This window comes from Hippichthys cyanospilos, chromosome 13 (assembly GCF_059441005.1).
Source record: "Hippichthys cyanospilos isolate Australia breed blue-spotted pipefish chromosome 13, RoL_Hcya_1.0, whole genome shotgun sequence".
NCBI lineage: Eukaryota > Metazoa > Chordata > Actinopteri > Syngnathiformes > Syngnathidae > Hippichthys > Hippichthys cyanospilos.
Genome location: NC_142381.1, coordinates 5,826,103 through 5,849,001, shown reverse-complemented (window position 1 = coordinate 5,849,001; position 22,899 = coordinate 5,826,103). Strand labels below are relative to the sequence as shown.

The following is a 22,899-nucleotide window of genomic DNA, read 5'->3' as shown; positions in this document are numbered from 1 at the left end:
ATGAGTAGTGACCCATGAAAGAGAAGGGCAGCTCACCCGCGGAGGTTTTGTGGTGACCTGGAACAGTGTTAGCTTGACGTCTTCTTTCTCATGACATACAAGAGCACTATTTCAGTTCTGTCATGTTTGGCAGCCAAGTGCAAAGTTCAAATGCACCGAGCTAGACCGTGCTTGACAATGGCGGCTCCGACGGATTTCTGATGCCGGCAATTGAGAACGCAGTTCAAATCGGCTATACCGTCATTAACATCGACCACATTAGCTAACATGGCTTGCGATCTTGAACTCCATGTAATGCAATAATTAAATAATTCCATTGACCTTGGAAAGAGGTTGCGCTTATTTTTTTACGACTAGATTTATATTAAATTCTAACGAATCTCTAATATGTACCTGCACAGCAAATCAAATGACAAATTTGAATTGAACGGTCTCTCTTCTTTTCACTGTTGTTCTTATTATTTATGTATTTGAACACACATCTGAAACAGGCGCTCCTAATTTTTTTGCGGCTCCTGTTCTTGTAATTTACCACTAGCAGCCTTGTTTCCCCTGTCCTTCTGTCTGCTCCCCTGGCTCAGACTAAGTTAAATTACCAGCTGTACTGTATAGAGCAATCGTGACAAAGTGCAGAACTTAATTACACACTAGCTGACAGAAAGGACTATGTGCGAGTGTTGTAATTTCTTTCTTTGTCTTTCTCCACCCCCTCCAACACTTAGCCATATCTTCTTCATTTTTCTAACTTTTTTTTTTTTTGTTCCAGATTGTTTCGCTCCCTCTTAAACCATTTATTCCACATTGTGGCTTCATGCTTATTCAAGTTGTTGGAGCAAATAGTGTCAGCGGCTGCCTTTTGCACACACACACATGCTTACAATATATATACACACAGACATATATATATATATATATATATATATATATATATATATATATATATATATATATATATATATATATATATATATATATACGGTAAGTACTGTATTTCTTTTGAAGATTATTGAATGATTTCAAGTTACTAGATTTCAATTAGCCGCACTGAATGACTGTTAGTTGTATATTGTTTTTCTACCTCCATAAATGGCCCCTGTTACAGAAATTGAATTTCTCACCATACACAACCCCCAACATGTTATTTTTCATCATTGATGCCTTTCTAAGAAGCCCTTGCTTATTCTGCACTCTTAGAACAAGCGGATGAAAATGACTTGCATGGGTTATGATGGCGTGGGAGTTGCCCAGGAAGGTCCTCGTATTGTCTCTACACAACCCTCGTACCACCAGCGGAGCGTAAAAGCACACCCGCATTATCTGAGCACCCCTGCTCTTATTTTACTTTTGGTTTTACATCGGATTTGGGGAGAAGACGTTTTGCACGATGCTTGGCGTAATGAAGTCTATCCAAGCAGAAGGCAGGGTATACCCAAAATTAGTTGGCAGCCAATCACAGGGCACACAAACCAGTTCGACACTTTGCCACCTCAACTATACTCTGTTCTACATTGTTTAACTAGTATATTACAATCATTTTTCATCTGCTTGCATCATTTTTTTCCACACATAGTTATAATCGGGCCAAATTATAGCAAATATCCTCCCTCGCCATTAAAGTCGGTGAAGGCTCGCTGCTTCGGAGGGATTAGGCTCAACGTGGTGTGCTTATTAAACAGCCAGGTTTATACTTTTGTTGCTGGGCTGCATGTGGGGCTTTAACTTTTATGGATCATTTGTAGCGATTAAACCCACTCAGTAGGTGTCAACATCGGTGTGATCTACGCTTGCATTATTTGTTTTATTTACATCTTGCGAGCTAATGCTTGTCCTGCAAAAAGTAATTTCTTTTTCCCCATTCATATTTATTATTATTGACGCTAGGTAAGTGTCTAAAGCATTTTCATTGCAACTCAGTTTCAAAGGTACGTATTAATCCTTATTCATCCTTCATTCATTATTTAATGCCACATATAGTAGAGAATATTTTGCTCCAAGGAAATGTATTTCCATTTAATCTTACTTTTTTAATAAATATAATTTTTACTTTTTTTTTTATTTCTGTCATTTTTATGCTGGTGCTAAAAACATTCATTAGCATATAACATATGATACTGTCTCTAGTTACACTTACTTCCATAACACTGTTACATCTTCCAAACATCACGCAGCAGCAACATATTTTGTGATAGTTCTGTAGAATCGAGGCGCATTTCTAGAGCTGAACGAGTACTTAATAAGGCCTGTCTTTGTCATGTTTCCTGGGGCCGCTTGTCCACATTAAAACTGTCAGAAATAATCAAGCTCAAACGCACACACATAGACATGTGGCAGCTACACTTATTTCACAGATCATCCAACAATGATAAGCACAATTGTAAGCACCATTACAAAGGCAAAGCAACTCATAATGAACTTTGTAGTTTGTGGCAAAGACGTGAACATTAAAATAATTTACATTTGTGTAATAGACCATATCTATATTTTTTTAGCATACACTTTGGGTTGCAACTTTTAATTGAGTCCAATACCTTTTTTCACAGGTATTTCTATAAATTATCTGAAATGCTTGAGTCAAAATAGACTCTTTTACTGTGTGATTTTGCTGTTCACTGACTCTATTGACCTTATTGTATTTTTACTCACAATAATTACTGTAACGGGTCGAATTATAGGGTGACGTCAATTGGCTGTAAGCAGCCAGTGCCTGTTGCACAGCAGCTTGTGTTAGCTGAGGTTGTTACTGTAATATTTTCAATAAAAGAAGCAAGCAGGCTGAACCACCGTCCGAGTCCATCCTTGTTCACACACAGGAATACTGCTAGAACTGAAAGAGCCATATAAAAGTTACAATATCTCCATCTGATTCAATTAAGGGTGCAACGATTAGGGAATACCAAAAGGAACTTTGGGTATATATGGTAAAATTAACTCAAGCTGCGTCACGATGAAAAGGAGAAAGAACTGCTTTGAGCGCATTCAACATACGATGCTGCTGTGTTCATTGACTGCTAAAAATGCGGGAAATCTGAAACACACATTAACTAACCTGCAACAAATATATCATTTTCGGATACAAACACAAGAAAATATGAAGAATTTACAAAGATGAGATTTTTTTCTATAGTTTTTACATTGTCGCCAATCTGTTGGTGTATCCTATACACGTTAACATAGAAATGACCAGAATTTGACCTTAAAATTAATATTGTCCAATACATAGATGCGTCCTATATTTGGGGAGTTATGGCACATTTCATGAAATAGGCTGGTAAGAGATTTTGACTCGACAAGGGCCACAGAGAGTCAATTGAGTGAGTAATTAAAAAGTAAATGCCCTGCTAGATTTTTTTTTTTTTAAGCATGCTGCAATTTAACGCCACCAGCATTTTTTTTTTTCTTTAAGAGATGTACAGTTGTATAGGTCTTTATTGAGAATTGTGTGTGTGTTTGAGTGTGTGTATGTGTGTGCACGCGCTGCTTGCGGAGCAGAATCCCTCGGTGTAGGAAGTCAACGCCATGTCAGCTTTTATCAATATTTGAATGCAGAACAAGAGAAGGGATGAATCTTTAATCTGACCTTGGAACTCGACACAAACACGAAAAAGAGAGACAGTGACAGGAAGCGGGACAAAGTGGTGTTGAGAAGGGATGTACATTGCTGCAAGTCGGCCTATAGTTTCATATTCTCTTGTCACAAAGTTGTTACACACTAATTGGATCACTGTATAATCTTTATATTGTTTAAGAAATAATGACTATGGAGTATTTTCTACAGCATTGCTATTGATTGATTATTATTATTAATAATAATAATAATATTATTATTGTTGGGGGGGTTGACAGCTACGAGCAGTGTATGAAAAGTTAAAAATTGTTTATAAGAAGCACTTAAAAGAAGACTGATGAAGAAGAGTAAAAAAGAAGAGCTTTGCATTATGTGCTAGGACATCAACAAGGAAAATGTCATCTTGGCAGTAAGAATTGTTTACGTAGCAGATCAGTCCGCACAATAGCCGGTTAGCAAACGAGCCTTTGCTAATGTTTCTTTTAGTTCTTTAGTGAGCTGAAGAACACCCACTTCACACAAACAGCCTGTCATCTTTGGCTTAGAGAGGCAACAAATGTGCAGCGTGTGGCGGCTGGTGGGTGAGCACCCTCCCACAAACACACACACATGCACAGTTTTGTGTGAGGAGAGCTGCTATGATATGACAGATATTCTATCCCGCCTAGTGTAACCAGAGGGGCTGCTTCGTTTCTCTGACATTTTTGGAATTCATTTTCATTTTATTTTATGGTCTACAAAAATATCATTTGGGTACATTTGATGATACAAGTAAGAAGAGGAGGGGTGGAGCACTGGCCAAGATTTTGAACAGATAACATGGATAAGGGCGTGGATTAATCTGACAGACAAATAATGCTGGGGAACAATAAAATATGATGTCGAGTGGTACCTGCTGGCACATGTTTTGTATTTTTAAGTTTTGGTGGATGTTTGCGGTGTCACTTTAGTTAGTGGTTGAATGTGTTTAGCCCTCCTGTCCTTGCTTGGATCAAGATAAGTCTTATCTGTGCTCACCGTCTCAGATAATCGATTGCTTTTGTGAAGAGTGATGAAACTGTTATGGTTTGGCCTTGAGCAGGAGAACTAAGACTGTTTATGGTAAAGATGAAGTGATGATGGACACACAGTTATGATTAAAGTGGAAAACTATGGACACAAGGAAGGTATTCAAAGTATTCAATCACGTTCACTTCCTGGTTTGCATACTTGAATACTTTTAGTATAACACTGCTAGTCAACACTCAAAATATCTTCTTGTATTATTGTCCACCCTCTCTATCTTCAACCCTTCCTATTTCTTCTCATAGTGTGTCGCCTTTTAGCTGCAAAGCTTGCTGCATCATGGCAGAGCAGAGAAAGTGACGCCAGGAAATTGTAGTTCCTGTCCACATGGCGTCCAGTTAAAAACTTGCAAGCAGTGCGCGAGAGGAGATCTCGCAGCCTATCTTTGGCTGCATGTACTAGCAGTCGCCCACATAAATGTCCGCTTGGCTCTGCTCTGATCACATAATTGCTTTGTGCACACCTCACCCACACACATCAAAACACACATTCAAAAGAGCACACGGAAGCATGCAGAGCTAATACACGCTCCACAGCTCCACACCCCTACTCCTAACACACACGTGAACAAAATCATGCACAGGGTACCATGTAGGTAGGCCTATGATCATATGAGAACACATATTGACAATACCAAACTAGTCCTACCAGCACACCGCCTACACAGTCGATTCTTTTTGTGAATGTATTAGAGAGCCACACAAGCGCACAAACGGAAAAGGTGAAGACAAAGAAAGTAAGTCAACCACACAGAGAATGTCACTCATACAGAGGAGGCGTACGTGTTGAAGGTCAAGTGTCCCTTAGCAGATAAAGTAGTATTATGCACTATATATTACGTTTGTGAAACAGATTAGAAGCATCAGCTCAAGCTTTCCTTTTAGTGTCGTTTCCACGTCATTTACATCCCTGTCGGACTCTACGAAGGTCTCGAATTTGACGTTTGACATTGTAGAGGAAGCAGGGGGAAAATAATATTTTGCAAGCGATAGCGAATGAAAGTCTGTCAAAAACTCCAACGCGTCTACGCTGTACGTCCTGAGGGGTATATTTAATGTGCATTTTTGGCTGACAAACCTCTCCCATCTAAGGGGAATCATAAGTCTGTAAGCCTCACTATTAGGTACAGTATTCAGCACCCACACATTTAAAGAGATACCACACAAGCTAAATGCTCTAAATGTTGCTTTCACAAATACAGTGATGCTCAGTTTAGAATGATAATGACAGAGATGTATGAGTAATATAATTGTATATTAAATACTTTTGGGTACAATTAAAGTTATTAAACCGATAAAGTTTTTGTTAAGTGTCAAACTAGCGTTTTTAACTAGCCTACTATTAAGTTTGCGATTGCAAGTGTGATTCCACTATGCATGTATGTGTTCTGCGTGATTGAAGAGCACTCTGGTTAACAAGCAGAATTGTTTGAAAGGATTACATTACAGGGAATCAATTTTAACTAGATTGATTTAATTGCACGGCCAGCATTTGCAAAATTATTGAATCTTTTTGTGTGTGTGTGTGCGTGTGTGTGCTTTCATCTTTTTCTGAGGCTCAGCGGGAGGGTGTACAATTGTAATACTGCTGTAATTATACAGAGAAGCTTTCCAGTCACTAAGTGTGTGGGGGGGGTTAAAAAAAAAACATCCAAAAACATCCAATTTTAATTCATACTCTGTCACACATGCCAACCCTCCACATCAAGTTGCCTGAAAAGCTTGCCTCAATTTTTGTTGAATTCTGTTCAATACGGAACATGAAAAGGATAGGAACCAAATGCAGCGGAAATTATGTAATTTGATGGGGCGACATGGGACAGAGAGGTGTAACTTCAGCTTCTACCGGGCAAACACGATATCTAGCGAAATGATTAAAACAAAACATGCTATGTAAAAGCTATGAATATTAATTGGAATGCTCACATAATGCATTTTGTTACGTTAAATACCAGAGGGCCCCTTGTTATTTATATAAGAAATCATGTACCTATAGTATTACTTGACTGGACATAAAATTGTGCTAAATTGATTCTTACTTGGAAATGTACTGTAACGCCAAATCAATTTATACATCACCATCATTATCCCCCTGAAGATGTATGCTGTGATTCAAACATGTTTGACATCTCAGCTATATTGGCTCATTATCATACACTGCGTTATTGAATTCACACAGTCGAGATCATGTGACTTAATTAGGCAACCCCACCATCATTATTAGCAAATCAATCCTAAATACAAAGATCATCAATTGCTTATTGATGAACACATTTTCCGAAAAAACATCATCGCTGAAAACAGCCGTGCCGTAGGTCTTTTGTGTTTCCACTACCAAGCCAGAGATGGAGAATGAAGAACCTTTCAGCTTTGATTGAGAGAACGAGAGCCAGAGTGGAAATATACCGGAAATTGTTCAAAAACGGCACTATTGCCATGGTTTCAAGTCAAGAAACAGGTACGGAGAATGGAGACATGAGAGGGGGGATGATTAGACTGACCAGAAAAAGAAGAAAAAAGAGAATAAAGCACTGAGAAGACCGATGGATATTTGCGATGACAGCATAGAGAGAAACAACAAAACTAACACACGGGGTGAAATTTATGACAGATGATCCAAGGACAACAACCAATAGAAAGCTTCCATCCTACCAGAGTTCCTCTTGGAGATGTACTTGACATCATCGCTGATTCCTGAGGCAAGAAGGGCAAGGGTGAGAAAAAGGAAGGGTAAAGTCTTCATTGCTCTCCTCTCCACTGGGACCTGAAGAACAAACAGGACAGAAATGTTGTCACACATAACATGCAATGCATCATCCTGTCACTTAACCAACAAGAAATTAATATATATATATATATATATATATATATATATATATATATATATAATTGATTGAGGTAAGCATTGTTTGAGCCTCGAAATAGAAAATGCCAGCTTTGCTTCGGGGAGGCAAAGAATTCAACAAAAAATGAATAGAAATAAAAGTCTGGGTTTAATAACGATTGAACTTTATTAAAATGTTCTGAAAGCTCTGCCTCAATACAACACATGAACCAATACTTCAGTCAATTATTTCTCAACCTTATTAACACAAAATCACCTGATATTTGATTACTTATAAGTTACATACCAATTATGAAAGGGATATAATTCAACAGGCAGAAAAAAATCAGTCGTCTCCCACTGGATACCTGGAAGTAGGGAGGCAGCTATTGAGTATTTTCGGTATTCGAAAAACTATTGAATATACAATTGTAATATTGAGTATACAGATACAAATAAAAAAATACATTTTTTTTTCTTGGTTAATAATAATTAAAAACGCAAAAAGACCAAATAACACATTTCCACTGGATCACTTAAAATACAGTATGATCAGTGGGAATAGCAACTGGCAGGCTGTCAGCATCAAAATGTGCAGAGTCATTTATTTCTATCACATCAGCCTGCATGGAATGCTTGATTGCTGGTAATTAGCGAATGATTTATGCTAGATGCAACTTTCGGGAACAATTTCAAAATAAAAGTGTGCCAAGGCATTAATCTCCATATTTTATGTTGGATTTTTCATTGCATTTATGGTATGTTCTACTGTCATGTCTGTGTTTAGCTTGATATTTTTTTACTGATGTGTACACTATTATGAGCTTTTTTTTTTTTTTTTTTTTTAATTGAGGTGCTCCAATTAACACTCCTTACTGGAAGCCAGGTGTCTTGTCTGTTGACCTGTTGTCATTCATACTTCAGAATAAATCATGGCATGCTTTTGAAAATGTGTCATTTTTTCTATTCCTGCAAGTTAATCTTGTGTTCAACTAAACAGACCACACTGATTTTACACCGAGTGAGAAAATAAGTCAGTAAATTATATCATTCTTTCTGTACACAGTGTTTTTTGTTACATTTTTGTTTGGCTATGTGCTGTGAGATATTTCCGATGCCCAGCATGTTCCTTGGCTCAATAAAGGTTTGGGAACACTGCTGTAGTGACATCATCACAGCAGCATATCACCAGTGACTAACAGAGTCCAATTAGTTCTGGCTGAGCAAAGGTCAAAGCCACAGCACATAAACAACAACACATGGCCTGTGTTTGGGCCTACACTGAAGTGAGAAAAGCGGTGAGCAAAAGCATGGAGATAAAGAAAAAATGACAGCACGTGTGACATGATGCAGTGGTGGGCAAAGATGGGGCCAACTTAGAAGCGCATCTAAAACCAGGGTGGATGTGGATTCAAGCCAATTGTGGAAAAAGTTCACACTTTTCTGGACATATTTTGTCAGCAAAAGTCTCCTACCCCCGTCCTTGTTTTCGACTGGCTGCTTACTGTCTGAACCCCTATCCCCATCGACGATCGGTTTCCGACATTCATCACCACCGTTGCTTCACACATCACTGACTGGCAGATCATGTACTGACTGTGTGATCTTCAAGGACAAACAGCCATTCGATGAAAGTGCATTATATCACTGGCATCAAGTTGGAACCTGCTATGTCAAAAGTTGGTCCGTTTCATACATATTTTACCCCACGGGTCCATACGATTGGTCATTTCTAATGGAATGTGAAAGGGATACTATAATTACTCATCCATTTTCAGAAGTGAAATATCAATCATTGTGTACAGGTTGTAGGCCTCGTATTGAGTTTTTTAGATTGATTCAAATTTTTTGTCAAGATAGTTTGAAAATTAAAAGGTTTTTCATGTACAATTCATACCTTTAAAAGCACATTTTCAACTTGTTGTCCACTGAAAATTACATTACATGTGCTCAAGGTTGTTACCTTCACCAACTGAGCAGTGTTTGGTCGTGACCTGAGCCTTGAGCACACGTGTTGTTATTCTAAGTCAACAGTGAGTGAATAAAATAAAAAAAATGAATGGTATTAATTATCAGTGAAAAATATTTTTAACAAATTAATTATAGACAAATATTTATCACTGAAAATGACTAAGTTTAACAACCCTTTAATGGCTTTACAAAAATATTTTGGGGGGGTAGAAAAGATTAAATGCAAAAGAGTGATAATAGTGCTTACTTAAAGAAATGTTGTTCCTTAAAATGGTTTTAAATGAGCCCCGTTTCCTTTTAGTGACACCGAATGAAGAAAATCTGTACTCTTTTTGGGCCAAAGAACTAGTAGCTTTTACCTTCAAATAATAATTCATAGCTATTTATCCAATTTTAACAGTGGCTTTACCCTGGTTAAATGGCATGTCACTTACCAAGCTCAAAAATGTACACTTATTCGGGAAAGAAAGAACGGTTTGTTTGTACAATACTGTGTTTTTGTTACATAAATTTTATCATGTCACTAGATGACAGTGTATGAGTCATCATCGGAGCACGAGGCCATGGATCAACTGAACACTGTCATCCCGTGGCTCAAATAGCAACGCTCCCAGCTTGTCTAATTAACGTTGCTCCCTCACGCACTGCTTCTTATCCCAACATACTGTACAACACCACTTTTGGCACTCAAGTAGTGAGTGCACTATTTGGATAACGCTTGACTTCTGATTTTCTGTTAGTATCATGAAGGGATACTGTTTAAAAAAAAATGTTTCGCCAAATTGGAAGTGTAATGCTTGGATATGCATCCGAGTGACCCTAGTGAGGATAAGAAACTATAGAAAATGGGATGGCTGGATGGAGTTGCAGGGATGAGTCAAACTAATCGGGATGCAACCACCTTTCTGAGATCAAAACTTCAAGATAAAAGCCCGATAAGGTTTTTGCATTGATGTCCGTGTTGTGTTTATTTGAAAGTCGGCTTAGCCTTTGTGGCGTGTTACATTACATCGTTGCTGCGCTTGACTACTCCTCCGACTCTTTCTGCTCCTCCTCCGACAGTAAAGGTGCAATGTCAATTGAACAGGAGCCTTTACAAGAAAGCGCACATTTTCTTCCAACGGGCAAATCATGAACCCTGTACGGCCTAAATGATGTCAATTGTACTAACCTCGGTTTAAATGAAATCTGGTACTCTCGAACACAAATGAACTGTCATTCAAAAACAATTTGGGACTCTTAATGGGCGTTTGATTCGCGTTTGATTCAAATTTGACCTCACATACAGCGACATACAGTGTAGAGTTGTGGAAAATGGAGCTTGTAGATGAATGTGCTTACCGGCTGTTTGTTTTCTTGCTGTTTGTTCAATCAAGTAATTGAAAGTGCACCAGCAGCTGTGTCTCTCCTTGACCACCTGTGGATGGATTCCAATTCCATTCTAACTAGCAGCAGTAGGCTGTATAAAATTGGCTAATGATGTTTACTTTACCATAGAGTACATTCAGTTGTGTACGACTATTTTGCACAATCTTTGTCTTATAATCTTCGGCATTTGGTTGAAGTTCTCCAAAACATAGCAAGTTTATAGATTGATATGAATCAACTGGTTAATTTTTCAGCATTTTTTAGGTTAGGTTCTTATGAAAAAGACCAATTTATAGGCTGATATTGACATGTTTTAGAAGGGTTAAAGGGTTAAGTGTTAAACAGTAAGAAGCTATTGAAAGCAAAATTGATTTAACACAATTCCATGCAAAGCATAACATTGGTTACCGCTCTTCGTGTGTGCGTGTGTCAGAATTGAGCATCATTAGGTAACAGAATCAAATCAAAACACCACAATCAGAACCTAAACCTATTAATGAGCTCTCATGAAGCACATTTAATTTTTTTGCTGTTGCGTTTTTTCGTAGTAAATTTAGTTTGCTTATTTTTAGACGTCTGTGCTTTGTTCTTAAATAGCTTTAGTTGTGGTTGTTTTAAATGCTGTGCTGGTAATTACGTGAAACATGCTAAAAATGACAGGAATATTCATATCAAAATATATATAAAACTTTCCCTGCTTTGACTTTAATTACACTGATGACTCGTGGCTCAGCAGGCACATTATATTTACGCATAAGACAAGTGACTTATGATATAAGAAACACATCCTTCATCTTACTATTCTTCACATTCAAACACACCTTTCACACACTTATTGTTATACAGCTCAAAGCACAACCCTTTGCATCTTACCTTGTGATTCCTCCATCAGCACCCATTCATCTCTCACTCACACATTCGCTCGCTCACACACCCGCACACACAATCACACACACAGAGCAGAAATCAGACTGAGGAAAAGAGAGGGGAGAACAAATACTATTAGAGCATTACAATCCTCATATCTTTCATCCTCTCTGTTGGTTTGCTTTCTGTCTGTCTCTGATAATAATATGCCAACACACGAGCGTAGAGAGATCTAACAGGGTCAAAGTGTGTGTAATGCACACGATACATAGACACACATTATTGTTGTTAGAATTGTCGGTCTTTGCTCTGTGCTCCGCTTTATTTTGGGTTAGAGTGTGTGTTTGGGAGGCCTACTTTTCTATAATATTATATCTTATGAAGTGTCATTTTTGCTTTTTTATTATACGTCTGTTTTGAGGTGAGTGATGTGACATATTAATAATTGTTTGTACAGATAATAAAGCACAAGTCACACATCCGTTTGTATTTCAAAAAAGCTTCTGAGAATTTGGAGGTCACAAAAGAAAGACATGAGTTTGATTTTGTCGGTGAACATTCGTAATTGAAAAACTATTGTTTCTCAAACTATCTTTTTCCATTTAGATGAATAGAAATTCTATTTATGTAGTCCTGGTGGGTCTTACCTCTTTGTGTGTTGCTCACACATTTGTGTTCAGTCCAGTGCATAAAATGTTAAAGCACTTTAATATAGATGCTAATCAGCGTTAGCTGGTGGGGCCCATCTTAAGGAGGTTGTTTTACGGTTCTAAACTGTGTCATTTCTTTCCATTTTGTGTTTAGTTTGACAGTGAATCTCATCTGGAATTTGCATTGAAAAGCCTCTTTTTAATTTCAAATGAGTACAATGTGTAGATTTAGATCTCTTTTGAGTTTGAATCTAACAGTTAGGCATACTTTTGTTAACACACACACACACACACACTTGTACGAGCCCAGATAGCAAGCTATTCCGGTCTCAAATAGACCAATGCTAAGCCATTAGGGTGCATCAGCCACACATCCAATATTAAAGACAGCCTCCAGCTCTTTTCTGTCACACTATCTTTTCTCTTCCAAACTGCATGAGTCATGCTGTTTTGGTTACAGAAGCAGTCTGTGTTTTACATGGAAGCATAAGCCGCCTTGTCATCATTATGAAAAATGTGATATCTGTCCTTTTAATCTGCTCATCAGGATGCGTAATTAGTTTGAATCTGGATTTATGTGTCGTACTCCATTTAGGCTAGATATAAATTGTGTATTACTTTGAGGTTGAGCGATGTCTAATATCTAAGTACTTTCCTTTTGCTCTTTTGACAAACGCTCCCGTCTATTCGTGTGCACACCAGGGTTTTCACATTCAGGATTTTTATTTAATGCGTTTGACTTTTTCAGTGTTGTAGTACACTGTGTAATCTCATTTGTGACAGCGAAACAGTTTCAGTGGATTTTTCCAGTTTAGATCCAGTTCAGTTCTTTGATTTACAAAGGAGACAACGCTTAGTTTTGACGCGCTGTCTGTCGGGCAGTTTGGTAGCATGTACGTGGACAGTATTGTTATTATTTTTCATTTGCAGTTTTGAGTGATAGCTTTTGTAAACGCGATCAAATCAGTAGATGTTATAAACATCTGTCTATCCATGTAAACCTACAAGTCACATTATGCAAAAACTGCCAACTTTTAAAACTGCAAACGAAAACATCATTCAGTGAATGTCAAATAAGTAAAATAAGTAACTCAAATTGAGTACTTTATTTCATAATTGTGTTTATGCAAACCCTTTTAGCTGAAAAAATCAGTACATGAAAATGCAACATTACAAGTCACAAAAGTTGTGACCATTCCATTTGCATCCCTTAATTTAAAAGACATGGTGCATACTTAAAAACCTGGCCAATTATGCACACATTCTCCTGTAAGAATATGTTGATTTCATCCAACAAAGGACTTTTGGAATGTAACTAAATGACATCTGTGTGCTTATCAGCAGATTGGTTTTACCAGTTATACCAGCAAAATATCAGGATCAAGCTTTATTCTTCAAGGTTAATACAGAAATCTCTTGAATACATAGACTACTGGGGCAAAGTCTTCACAATGTGATTTGCTGCTTTAGTAACACAATACTAACTTGATCTAAATTGAAAGTCACTCAGGAGGCACATATTGTATTTTACCTCCACAATTCACACGCTGTGAATGACAGTGAAAAAATAATATTGTAATATAGTCCAGTTTGTTTCTTTGTTTTATAATTATTAGATTATTATGATTGTAAGGCGGATGGGTGGCATTGATGCCATAAAAACTCAAATTAGAATATAATAGAATGTCTTTATTGTCATTGTATAGCTTGTATTAAATAAATATGAACAATAAATAAAATAACTTATGGAATAAAAAAAAGTACACATAGTGCAATTTTTATTTTCAGTGTGTTCTTGTTTTGTTGTTATGCAGAGCTTTCTCCGAGTCTGTTTTCTGGCTGTTTTGAGCCTTGCAGCACTGACCAGAGGGCAAGAGTTTGAAAGCTTGATGACGAGGATGAGTTGTGTCTCTCACTACGTTCCTTGCTCTGCTCAAGTAGCGAGAGCTGGTAAATGTCATCCTGGGCAGGCATTGATTTTCTGGGCAGTGCTGATTGCCGTCTGCATCATTAAATGATTTTTTGTTAAAAGTTCTATGAGATTACTTTTTTATTCAGGCAAACCCGTAACTCGTGTTGGATGTCTGATCATGAACAAAACTGGATTTGTCTGGATAGCGATACCGCCTGGTCTCCCTCTTTGCAAGGCAAAACACGATTATGCTTGGCGCCGATGAAGTCCAATGCATGCCAAGGACATATTTCACGCATCATCACCACGTGCACAGTGGGAACGTCTGGCACCAAACTGTAATCGTTATGCCAATTTATGACCCCACCACCACCAGCGGACCAAATAGTTTGATCCAGTATCCGTAGTACATCTCAACTGAAGGTTATTAGCATTTGCTTACCGACTAAAAAGACCACAGGTGGGTATAATCGTATTCTGTTAAGCCCACTGATTTGAATATTCGACCTCTGCATGCTAAGATGCCCTTTTGACCGCCACTGTCAAGATAGTTTATCCATACGCCGAGTGAGTCTTACAACTCTCCCTGACATCCCTCATCAAGCTGACACACAGTGCCCCGGAGACCGCAATTGCTTATGACTCAAATATCTCACAATTCAAGGCATTACCACTCAAATATTACAGCCATTTCTGAGAAGCACGAAGAATCGTTTCTGACACCAAGGATCAGACACAAGCGCGCACGCAAACACAAGCACACTGCAGCCGCGGAACAGCTGGTAAACAGACTGTGGAAGAGGAAAAGAAGGAAGGAGGGGTTTGGCTCATTTGCCATGTGGTTGTTTTGGGTGATTTCACAGACAAACTCCAAGGTTGTGTGTATCGCCGCAAGACAAATGAGCAGATCTTTAAGAGACTTTGGAACGGGTAGGATTATAGTCAATTGGCCGGTCAGCCTATGCATGTGAGGCATGGATTTTTTCATATCATACTAATCCAAAAGTGGAGGTCCCAGTTTTTTTGGGGGGTGCATCAATCATGAGCATGTTCCACACGCCCCGCCCCGCCCACTTGGGTTCAATGCTCAATTCCAATTTTTTGGTGAATTCAGATTTTTTTCGTGGTCGTTCAATTTTCCAAATAAATGAACCTGTATGTGGATGCCAAACAGCTCAAAATTGTTCTGCATACGCAGACGACACCGTGACGTCACACAGCGGGCGTGCTTAACTGAAGTACCACAATGGTTGGCTGAGTGGCTGTCATACCAGAGCCACGGTATTTTCAATTTGTTACATTTAAGGTGGAAAGGTGCGATATACGGCCATGACATTTTGTGCCATGACAGCAATGTCTCCCTCACACGTTTGGAGCGAGCAGCTCGCTCTGAGCGAGCAAGAGGAGAGAGACACACACATGCATACAGAAAATGCACTTTGTTTTCCCTCAGGATATTTTCGCCTGATCCACTATAATCGTTTTGTTTTTATCCAAGCAAAGTTGACTTGTACATGGAGCAAAACGGTACTTTATTTCATCCTGATGTAACGAGTTTGCGATCTTTGCTACTCTTTTACCTATAGTTAGCACCTTATCGTTTTGAATTCTCCTCTGGATTCGGATATAAACAGAGGGTAAAGTCACTTAACATTGATCCAAAAATAAACATAGTTTAAATGAGTTGAAATGCAATTATTGATTGAATTAATTAATTAAATACATAAACAAACATATTCGCTACAAAGTGTAAAAGTGAATCATCCTTTAAAGGAGGAAAACATCCTGTTGTTGCCTTAAAGGAAAGTTGACTTTCGCCTAGCGCTATTCTGATACGCCACACCACGACTAGACGAGTGCCAGGCATGAATATCGAGCCCTGAATGTGATCATACTAAACAAAAGTCTCCTATGGCCACACTGTAGCGGTGCAAAAAGCGGCACTAAATAATAAATGAGTATAAATATTTACAAATTTTGTTCTCTGTGGAAGCGAGAGCATGGGTGCACGGGGATTTAAAAGGAGGTCTTTTAGTCTTTCACAGTAGGGTTACGAAGCTACATGACACTGACAAACACATCAACATTTATGGATGCATGCACAGAGAAATACACAGCATGAGGTGTGTGCTAATGAATGCAGTACCACCTGTTCAGTAAATGATCTAATTGCTCTCAACAGATTCCCATTTCCTCACTTTTACACGGTTACAGCACCATTAAACAGGTAAGAGACGACGCTGCCGTGAGCCATCCTTACCCTCACACCTTCACTAATTCAACATTTAACAGCATCTCTTGTGATGAGAGCGCCAGTTACTTTCAAGTGTGGAGAAAGCTAAGGTGGTTAAACGAAGGAGGAGAAAAGGTAGCTTGTAAAAGGGAAATGAAAGGTTGAGGAGCAGATGTGTTTGCAACGCAAAAAAAAAAAAAAACAGTCAATAAAGAGCTCAAGAGATTTAGATAACTTGCATAGGATTATCAATTATGTATACTTTACGCCAGGGTGACATCTTAAATATCCCCACAGGGAATAAAATATAGTATCTATCAATGTGTCTGTCCTTCTGTCAACATAATCATCATTTTGTTTAGAGACTTTCTTGTTTCCTTTATTTCCATTTATTTCCTGTTTTGAGAAGCTTGGCGGAAGTCATGCTTTATTTCGTCATGTCTGATTGAATAAATATGCTCACAGCTGGTCATGTACTGGTCACAACTTTTCATCATGGAATCACAGAGCCCTGTGTATATTGTCCTATTGGGGGTATTCGGGGCAGTGGCTTACAGTTAGAAGCATGCTTGTCTTGATTAAAGAAAAATAGTTGTTGTAAATAAGGTTATTTTATTCTTTGCTGGCTAATAATGGTTTACATTTTACTGAGCAATGTTGTACAATCAGGAAAGAACACAAATTAAGTGGAAAAAAAATACCCTGATATTAATTATAGCCTTTGAATGCATTTTACAATGAAATAAATGACAGTATTAAAATAACAGTATACAAAATGACAAGCTATTTTACTGAACAAATATTTTCAGTGATTTTAACGGAGTCCTTTCATGTTCACGTTTATAAAGTCGCTTTAGTAAAAAAGTGTCCTGCACTTCGTATGCATTTAGGATTCAACATTTTAAAAAAGACCAAAATTTAGGTATGAGTTGGTTTGAATATTCATTTGACTAATAACTTTTGATAGAATTCCTTGATGTACGGGCTTGCAGTGCACACAGCAATATGTTAGACACATTTGGCACTTCACTTCTTGTTAGCAACAACCTCAGAAGTTAGTGATGTGTGAGCCGGCCCTAAGGCGAACACACTGCTCAAATTTGGCAATACCCAAACACAAGAAGCACTTGTGATCTGCCAGTTATGTAAGCCTATTTCAGCACGAAAAAGTATTATTTTCTACTGTATTAAGTGTTTGCTCGCGCACAACTGTTGATATATAAATTGCAGCTACAACAGAAGTAGTAGATGAAAAGATGCACAGAGAGCTAAAATTGATGCAGCCTATGACTGAAAATCGTCAGACATACAAACACATATAGTAAAATAAGGATTTTGGGCCATATTTACATGCGTCTTTTCATACCTAGCATGTGAACAGTGCTTAATAGTACACAACAAAAAATATGACCTTGAAGCACCACTTTGTGGTGTAATATCGTTTTATAACTTAGTTTATCTGAGAATCTGCACAAGAAACTCTTGTAATAATCATACTAGCATTTACAGTGAGTCACATCCTAACACGTGTTTCTTGCGCACTTCTGACACATGCACATCTTGGAAAAAGTTGAGAGAACTCAAGCAAAATGGTTTAAATATAATCACAATATCATGAAAAGTGATCAATTCTATTTTAAAAAAAAACGTGGTTGTTACGCTATTATAATTTAAAGTATAACTATTTACATTCTTCTCAACTCAAAGTCTCACACCGGGTGCACTTAAAGTCAAGACCACCACTGTAAGTTGCAAAGCTTTATTGATACTTCAAATTCACATAAAATGTAAAGACATTTAAGTAAGGGATTCAAGCCTCTGTCAGTCTATTCCTAGCAGTATTTTTTTATAAACTCATGCAAACGTGTAGCCTGCTAGTGGTCAATTTGTTGGGCTCTGGCAGTAATCTGCTGATGCATTCTTGCACGAAGGAGTAAATTGCAGTCCCGCTGCTGTGTTGTTGCCCTATTATGACTCCCACAACCATGCCGTACAAGTATTTTCTGACCCCAAAGCTTGCAGCTGAGCAAACTTTACTCAGGGAAATGAGACCCACCGTTCTTTAAGGGATAATGTGGAAGATTTAGACAGTTGTTCATTACGGACAGCAGGAGGTGCTGCAGGCGCCGCATTTACCATTGTTTGTAGCTATAACAAACATGGCCGCCTCCAGAGAGGTGTCACCCACCATGTAATATAATTTAATGATAACTAGAGCAACAATTATGTTTAAAACATACAGTACAGTTGGTCATTAAGAACACATTAAATTGCAAGTTTTTGAAATTTACGATCATTAAATGTATTCCTTTTGAATGAAAAACGGTCTAAATCTTACACACTGTCCCTTTAAGGAAAAAGTTAGTGTAGGCCTTTTTGGGGCATATAATGATATAGACTTTAAGATTGGTGGTTAACATGCAGTGATATTTCTGCTGCTTTTCTTTGCTTCTCATCTCTATGACACACTTGGCACACATACTGTAATTGAATTCAGTTAAGACTATTAAATGGTAGTCTAGCTAAAGGCAATCACAGGATAAACTGATTCACAATCATTATTGCTTCTTTATCAGGCAGGTGAATATCCCCAAAACGAAATGACTTAAAGTTACACTGTGAATTTTGTGTGGTGTTTTTCCATGATTTTTTTAGGGGTGGAAGTTGAAGGTAAGAATCGTTGTATGCTAAATTACAGTGAGTTAAATAAGTTCTGCTGGAATGTATTTCATTTTATTTTTTCCGATACCCAACAACGCTCACCAAGATGGAACAAAACGGAGCTGAATTTAGTTACATTGACAAATATCACTGGACTTGTCTAAAGCTGTAAGAACACAGCTGGCCCTTATATGAAAATGTTGGCATTTGAAAATTTGACATTTCTTCCGTACCATCCACAGTGTGTTCACGTTAACTTTTCTATGACCTGATTTTTATGGTTAAACGGGTCAAAAACGTACACACACATGCGCACACACACATTACTGTTTCATTTCAAAGCATGGAAACCACCAATTTACCTTATTTGTATGAGTTACAAAGACCACATGAACATGAAAGGCACTTCACTTTTTTTAGTTTGACATGCTGAATGCTCTATTTTTTTGTTCAAGCGGCATCTTCCGTAGAAAAACGTCATATAATGACAGTACAAACAACACACAATCCCAGAGTTCAAGCTTTCTTTGATGTTTGTATGGCGTAAAGTGTAATAGTCTGTGATCAGAGAAATGAATGTAAAAAAAAAATGAATACAAAGAGTACTAAATTGAACTCATGGGAGCTCGCGTGCATACACATGTATTGTATTACAACATTGCCTGATAAATATGTTCCATGCATTTTATTTTATATTTATATAGTACACCCCTTACTGGTGTTGCATTTGGGTCGCAGCTGTGTATTCACTTCAAAGATTCTTTCTAAAACACATATCACCCATGTTTAGTGAAAGGTTTTGCAGGCCCAAGCCATTGTAAATGAAGAATGCAGGCTCACTGTCACGTATTTTGATAACCACTAATCCAGGTTGTAGTTAACAATAAATTCATAACTTTGAAGATGCCAGTTTTGATGAGAAGCATTCATGATTTTGAATACAGACGTTTAATTTCCTTGTACAATTTGCTGCTGCCCATTCACCGCATAAAAGTTCAATTTAACACCAAATCTGTCATGGCATAGATCATGAATAAGTTTTAGGTTAAGGTAGGCCACGCACATGAACACGTCAAACTGAATCTACAGGAAGAAAAACATACTAAATGTTCCTTCGCTCGGCATCAATCAAAATATCGAGGGGCTAGATGGTGCATAGATAAGGAATGAAGCCCATTTGTAGCTGCATGATGGGAGCCACTGCATAAACAATAATGGCCCCATGTGTCATTCTCACAATGAAAATAATACAATCACGGAAGGAAGAAATGTTTCTTGAAGTAATCTACGATTTAGTCATTGACAGATATATACCAACATTATAATGTATGCGTTTCCTTTTACAATGATGAGGCGTATGCTTGTGTGGCTACAGAAAAGCAATAAAGCACACGGCAAACTGGTCTCTTCATTGAGCACTTGGTTTTCCACAGCAAGCAGCTGCAAACCGAAAAGCTCCATAATTGTGATACCTTTCAGGCAATATTCTAAAAGATGTAATTATATCTGGCTGTAGCAAAACACCTCAATGCACTCATCGATGAGGGATGACAAGGTAAAGCATATTATTCATAGTGAATAATTAAAAACTGATATAAGCAGTAAAGAAATTCCAGTTTATGTTGTTTAGTATGTAAACATTCATATTACTGTGGTGTTAAACCTTTGTTTTCAATACAACAATATAGAACAAATGCACCACAGATTTAGCCCTTTAAACGCTATTTAAAGCTATTTAAAGCTCTTTTTTATTTTATTTTTTTTGAGCACCGAAATGGAGACTTTTTTTTTTCATTTCTTACATACCTGTACCAGTAGACCAGTATTAATGCACTGATGTGCAGCAATAGGTGGTACAAAATGGTTCTCTCGCATGATATGAAACTATAAAATGAAACATGCAAAATAGTATCTACGGCAAATTATTCAACCCTGACTGTGCTTCTGTGGTGCAGAAATTAGCATAATCCAATTCAGTGTGACTACCGACAGTGTTAAACAAGGCAAACTTCTGAAAAAGAAAAAAAAAATGTTCCAGATGAAGTGTGGGAAGGAACCCAGATCAGAATGCAATTACATGAATGGAAACACTTTATAAAAGCTGGGTCATATGTATTATACGTCCTACTGATTAGCTATGTACGTCACCCCTTGTTTATGTGATTTTGTATCGCAAGCTATTATACTCATGAACAATTTCTCTTTAGTCCCTGCTTGCGTCACGTTCCAACTTTAAACTGCCGGCATTTCTTTTTATTTTATTTAACTGCGGCTCTGTATGTCGTAGTTGATGAAAGAGATTAACTGCATCGAACATCAAACAACATTTGAAGGAAACAAATCAATCTTTGTTAACAAAGGGTAATGCAGGGTGCAAAATTAGCAGACTCATTGTGCACGGTCTGCTACTATCACAGGGATAAATATGCTGTGCCCAATTTTCTTTTAAGGTTATGTCAAAGCTATTTTCCATACTCATGAATATATAAATATTCTCATCCAAGAGTGTCGCCGGCATTGAACTTTTGCTAAGTGTACTAAAACAAGAAACATTTGAATTTTTGGAAAGGTTATACAAGTGAAAAAAATAGGTAACCACTAATTTACGTGCACACATAAATATTTATGTTAGTCTTGCATAACAAACTGGACTGTTATAGAAATGTAAATAGTGAAATGTAGATTGACCGGTAATTTGAGAGCTTCACCTTTGGGTTCAGCTTCTTCTTTAGCACATTAGACAGATATGAGTCGGCATCACTGCAGACATTGCAACTGAGAAATCTCCCTCACCATCCCACTCTCACATATTCAAGATACTTGAACTCATCCAAATGGGGCAGGATCTCATCCCCGACCCGAAAAGGGCACTCCACCCTTTTATGATTGAAGACCGTGGTCTCAGCTTTGGAAACCGTGCCAGTAAGGGTTGGAAATCATGGCTTGAAGATTGCAACAGCACCACACCATCCAAATCAAGCAAAGATGCAAAACTGAGACCATCAAAAAGCAAATTCTGTCCATAAAGGGAATAAATTCTGTAAGCGGAGCAGAACACGTTTACGGATGCATTTGATTTTCTAAAGTATCTTCTTTTACTGTTCTGGAAAAAAAAATCTCAGGACAGAATGGCTTACATATGCTGACAAATTGCCTGTTTAAAGGGAACAGCCCAGTTATTTATTACATGCATAATCTTTAAAATGACAATTTGCAGCAAATTGCTCCACCGTCGGCTTTGAATCGACCTCCACAGTTGAGACTGTGATGCTGAAGCTTGTTCATGCAATATTTATCCAAGACCTTTTTTTCAGTGCCTGTGAGAGGAAATCACAAAAGAGGACCACACTAACTGCAAATTGCTGAGTTTGACTTGTTTTTGGAGGAACAAACTAAAAAGTGCTGTGGAGCATTTCCAAACAAGGCTTCCCAACAGCCTTCATACTTACAATATTTGTGCTTTCTATGCAATGCTACATAGCCTGTGCATATGCGAAGCAGATTTTTAAAGTTATTTTCCCTGTTTTTTTGTACAAAAGAAAATAATATACTGTAGATATAGCCCTATCTTTAAATCCACTTATAATAAGAAGACTCATATAATTTTGCTATGGGTTTTGCCTACATACAAATAAGATGTGATTAATGGCACTTTTAATAACCTCATGTCATTTTCAGCTTTGGTATGAATTTAATTTTATTATAGTCTGTAAAATGATGACTCAAATAAAGAAGTGAACTACACAGATGGACTTTCCTTCTCTGAACAAGCCGGACTTCCCAT

At 37.7% G+C, this 22,899-nt stretch overlaps 1 protein-coding gene across 4 annotated transcripts in view; it reads right to left on the bottom strand.

Annotated features, from left to right (window-relative positions):
• il1rapl2 (interleukin 1 receptor accessory protein-like 2) overlaps positions 1–22,899 on the bottom strand; it is a 186,285-nt gene that overhangs the window by 144,150 nt on the left and 19,236 nt on the right. For all 4 annotated transcript variants that reach the window (XM_088431432.1, XM_088431435.1, XM_088431434.1 and 1 more), the window contains exon 2: positions 7,282–7,393. In XM_088431432.1, the coding sequence (XP_088287558.1) occupies positions 7,282–7,372 (91 nt within the window). In that variant the 5' untranslated portion in view covers positions 7,373–7,393. The remainder of the gene's footprint in view (positions 1–7,281; positions 7,394–22,899) is intronic.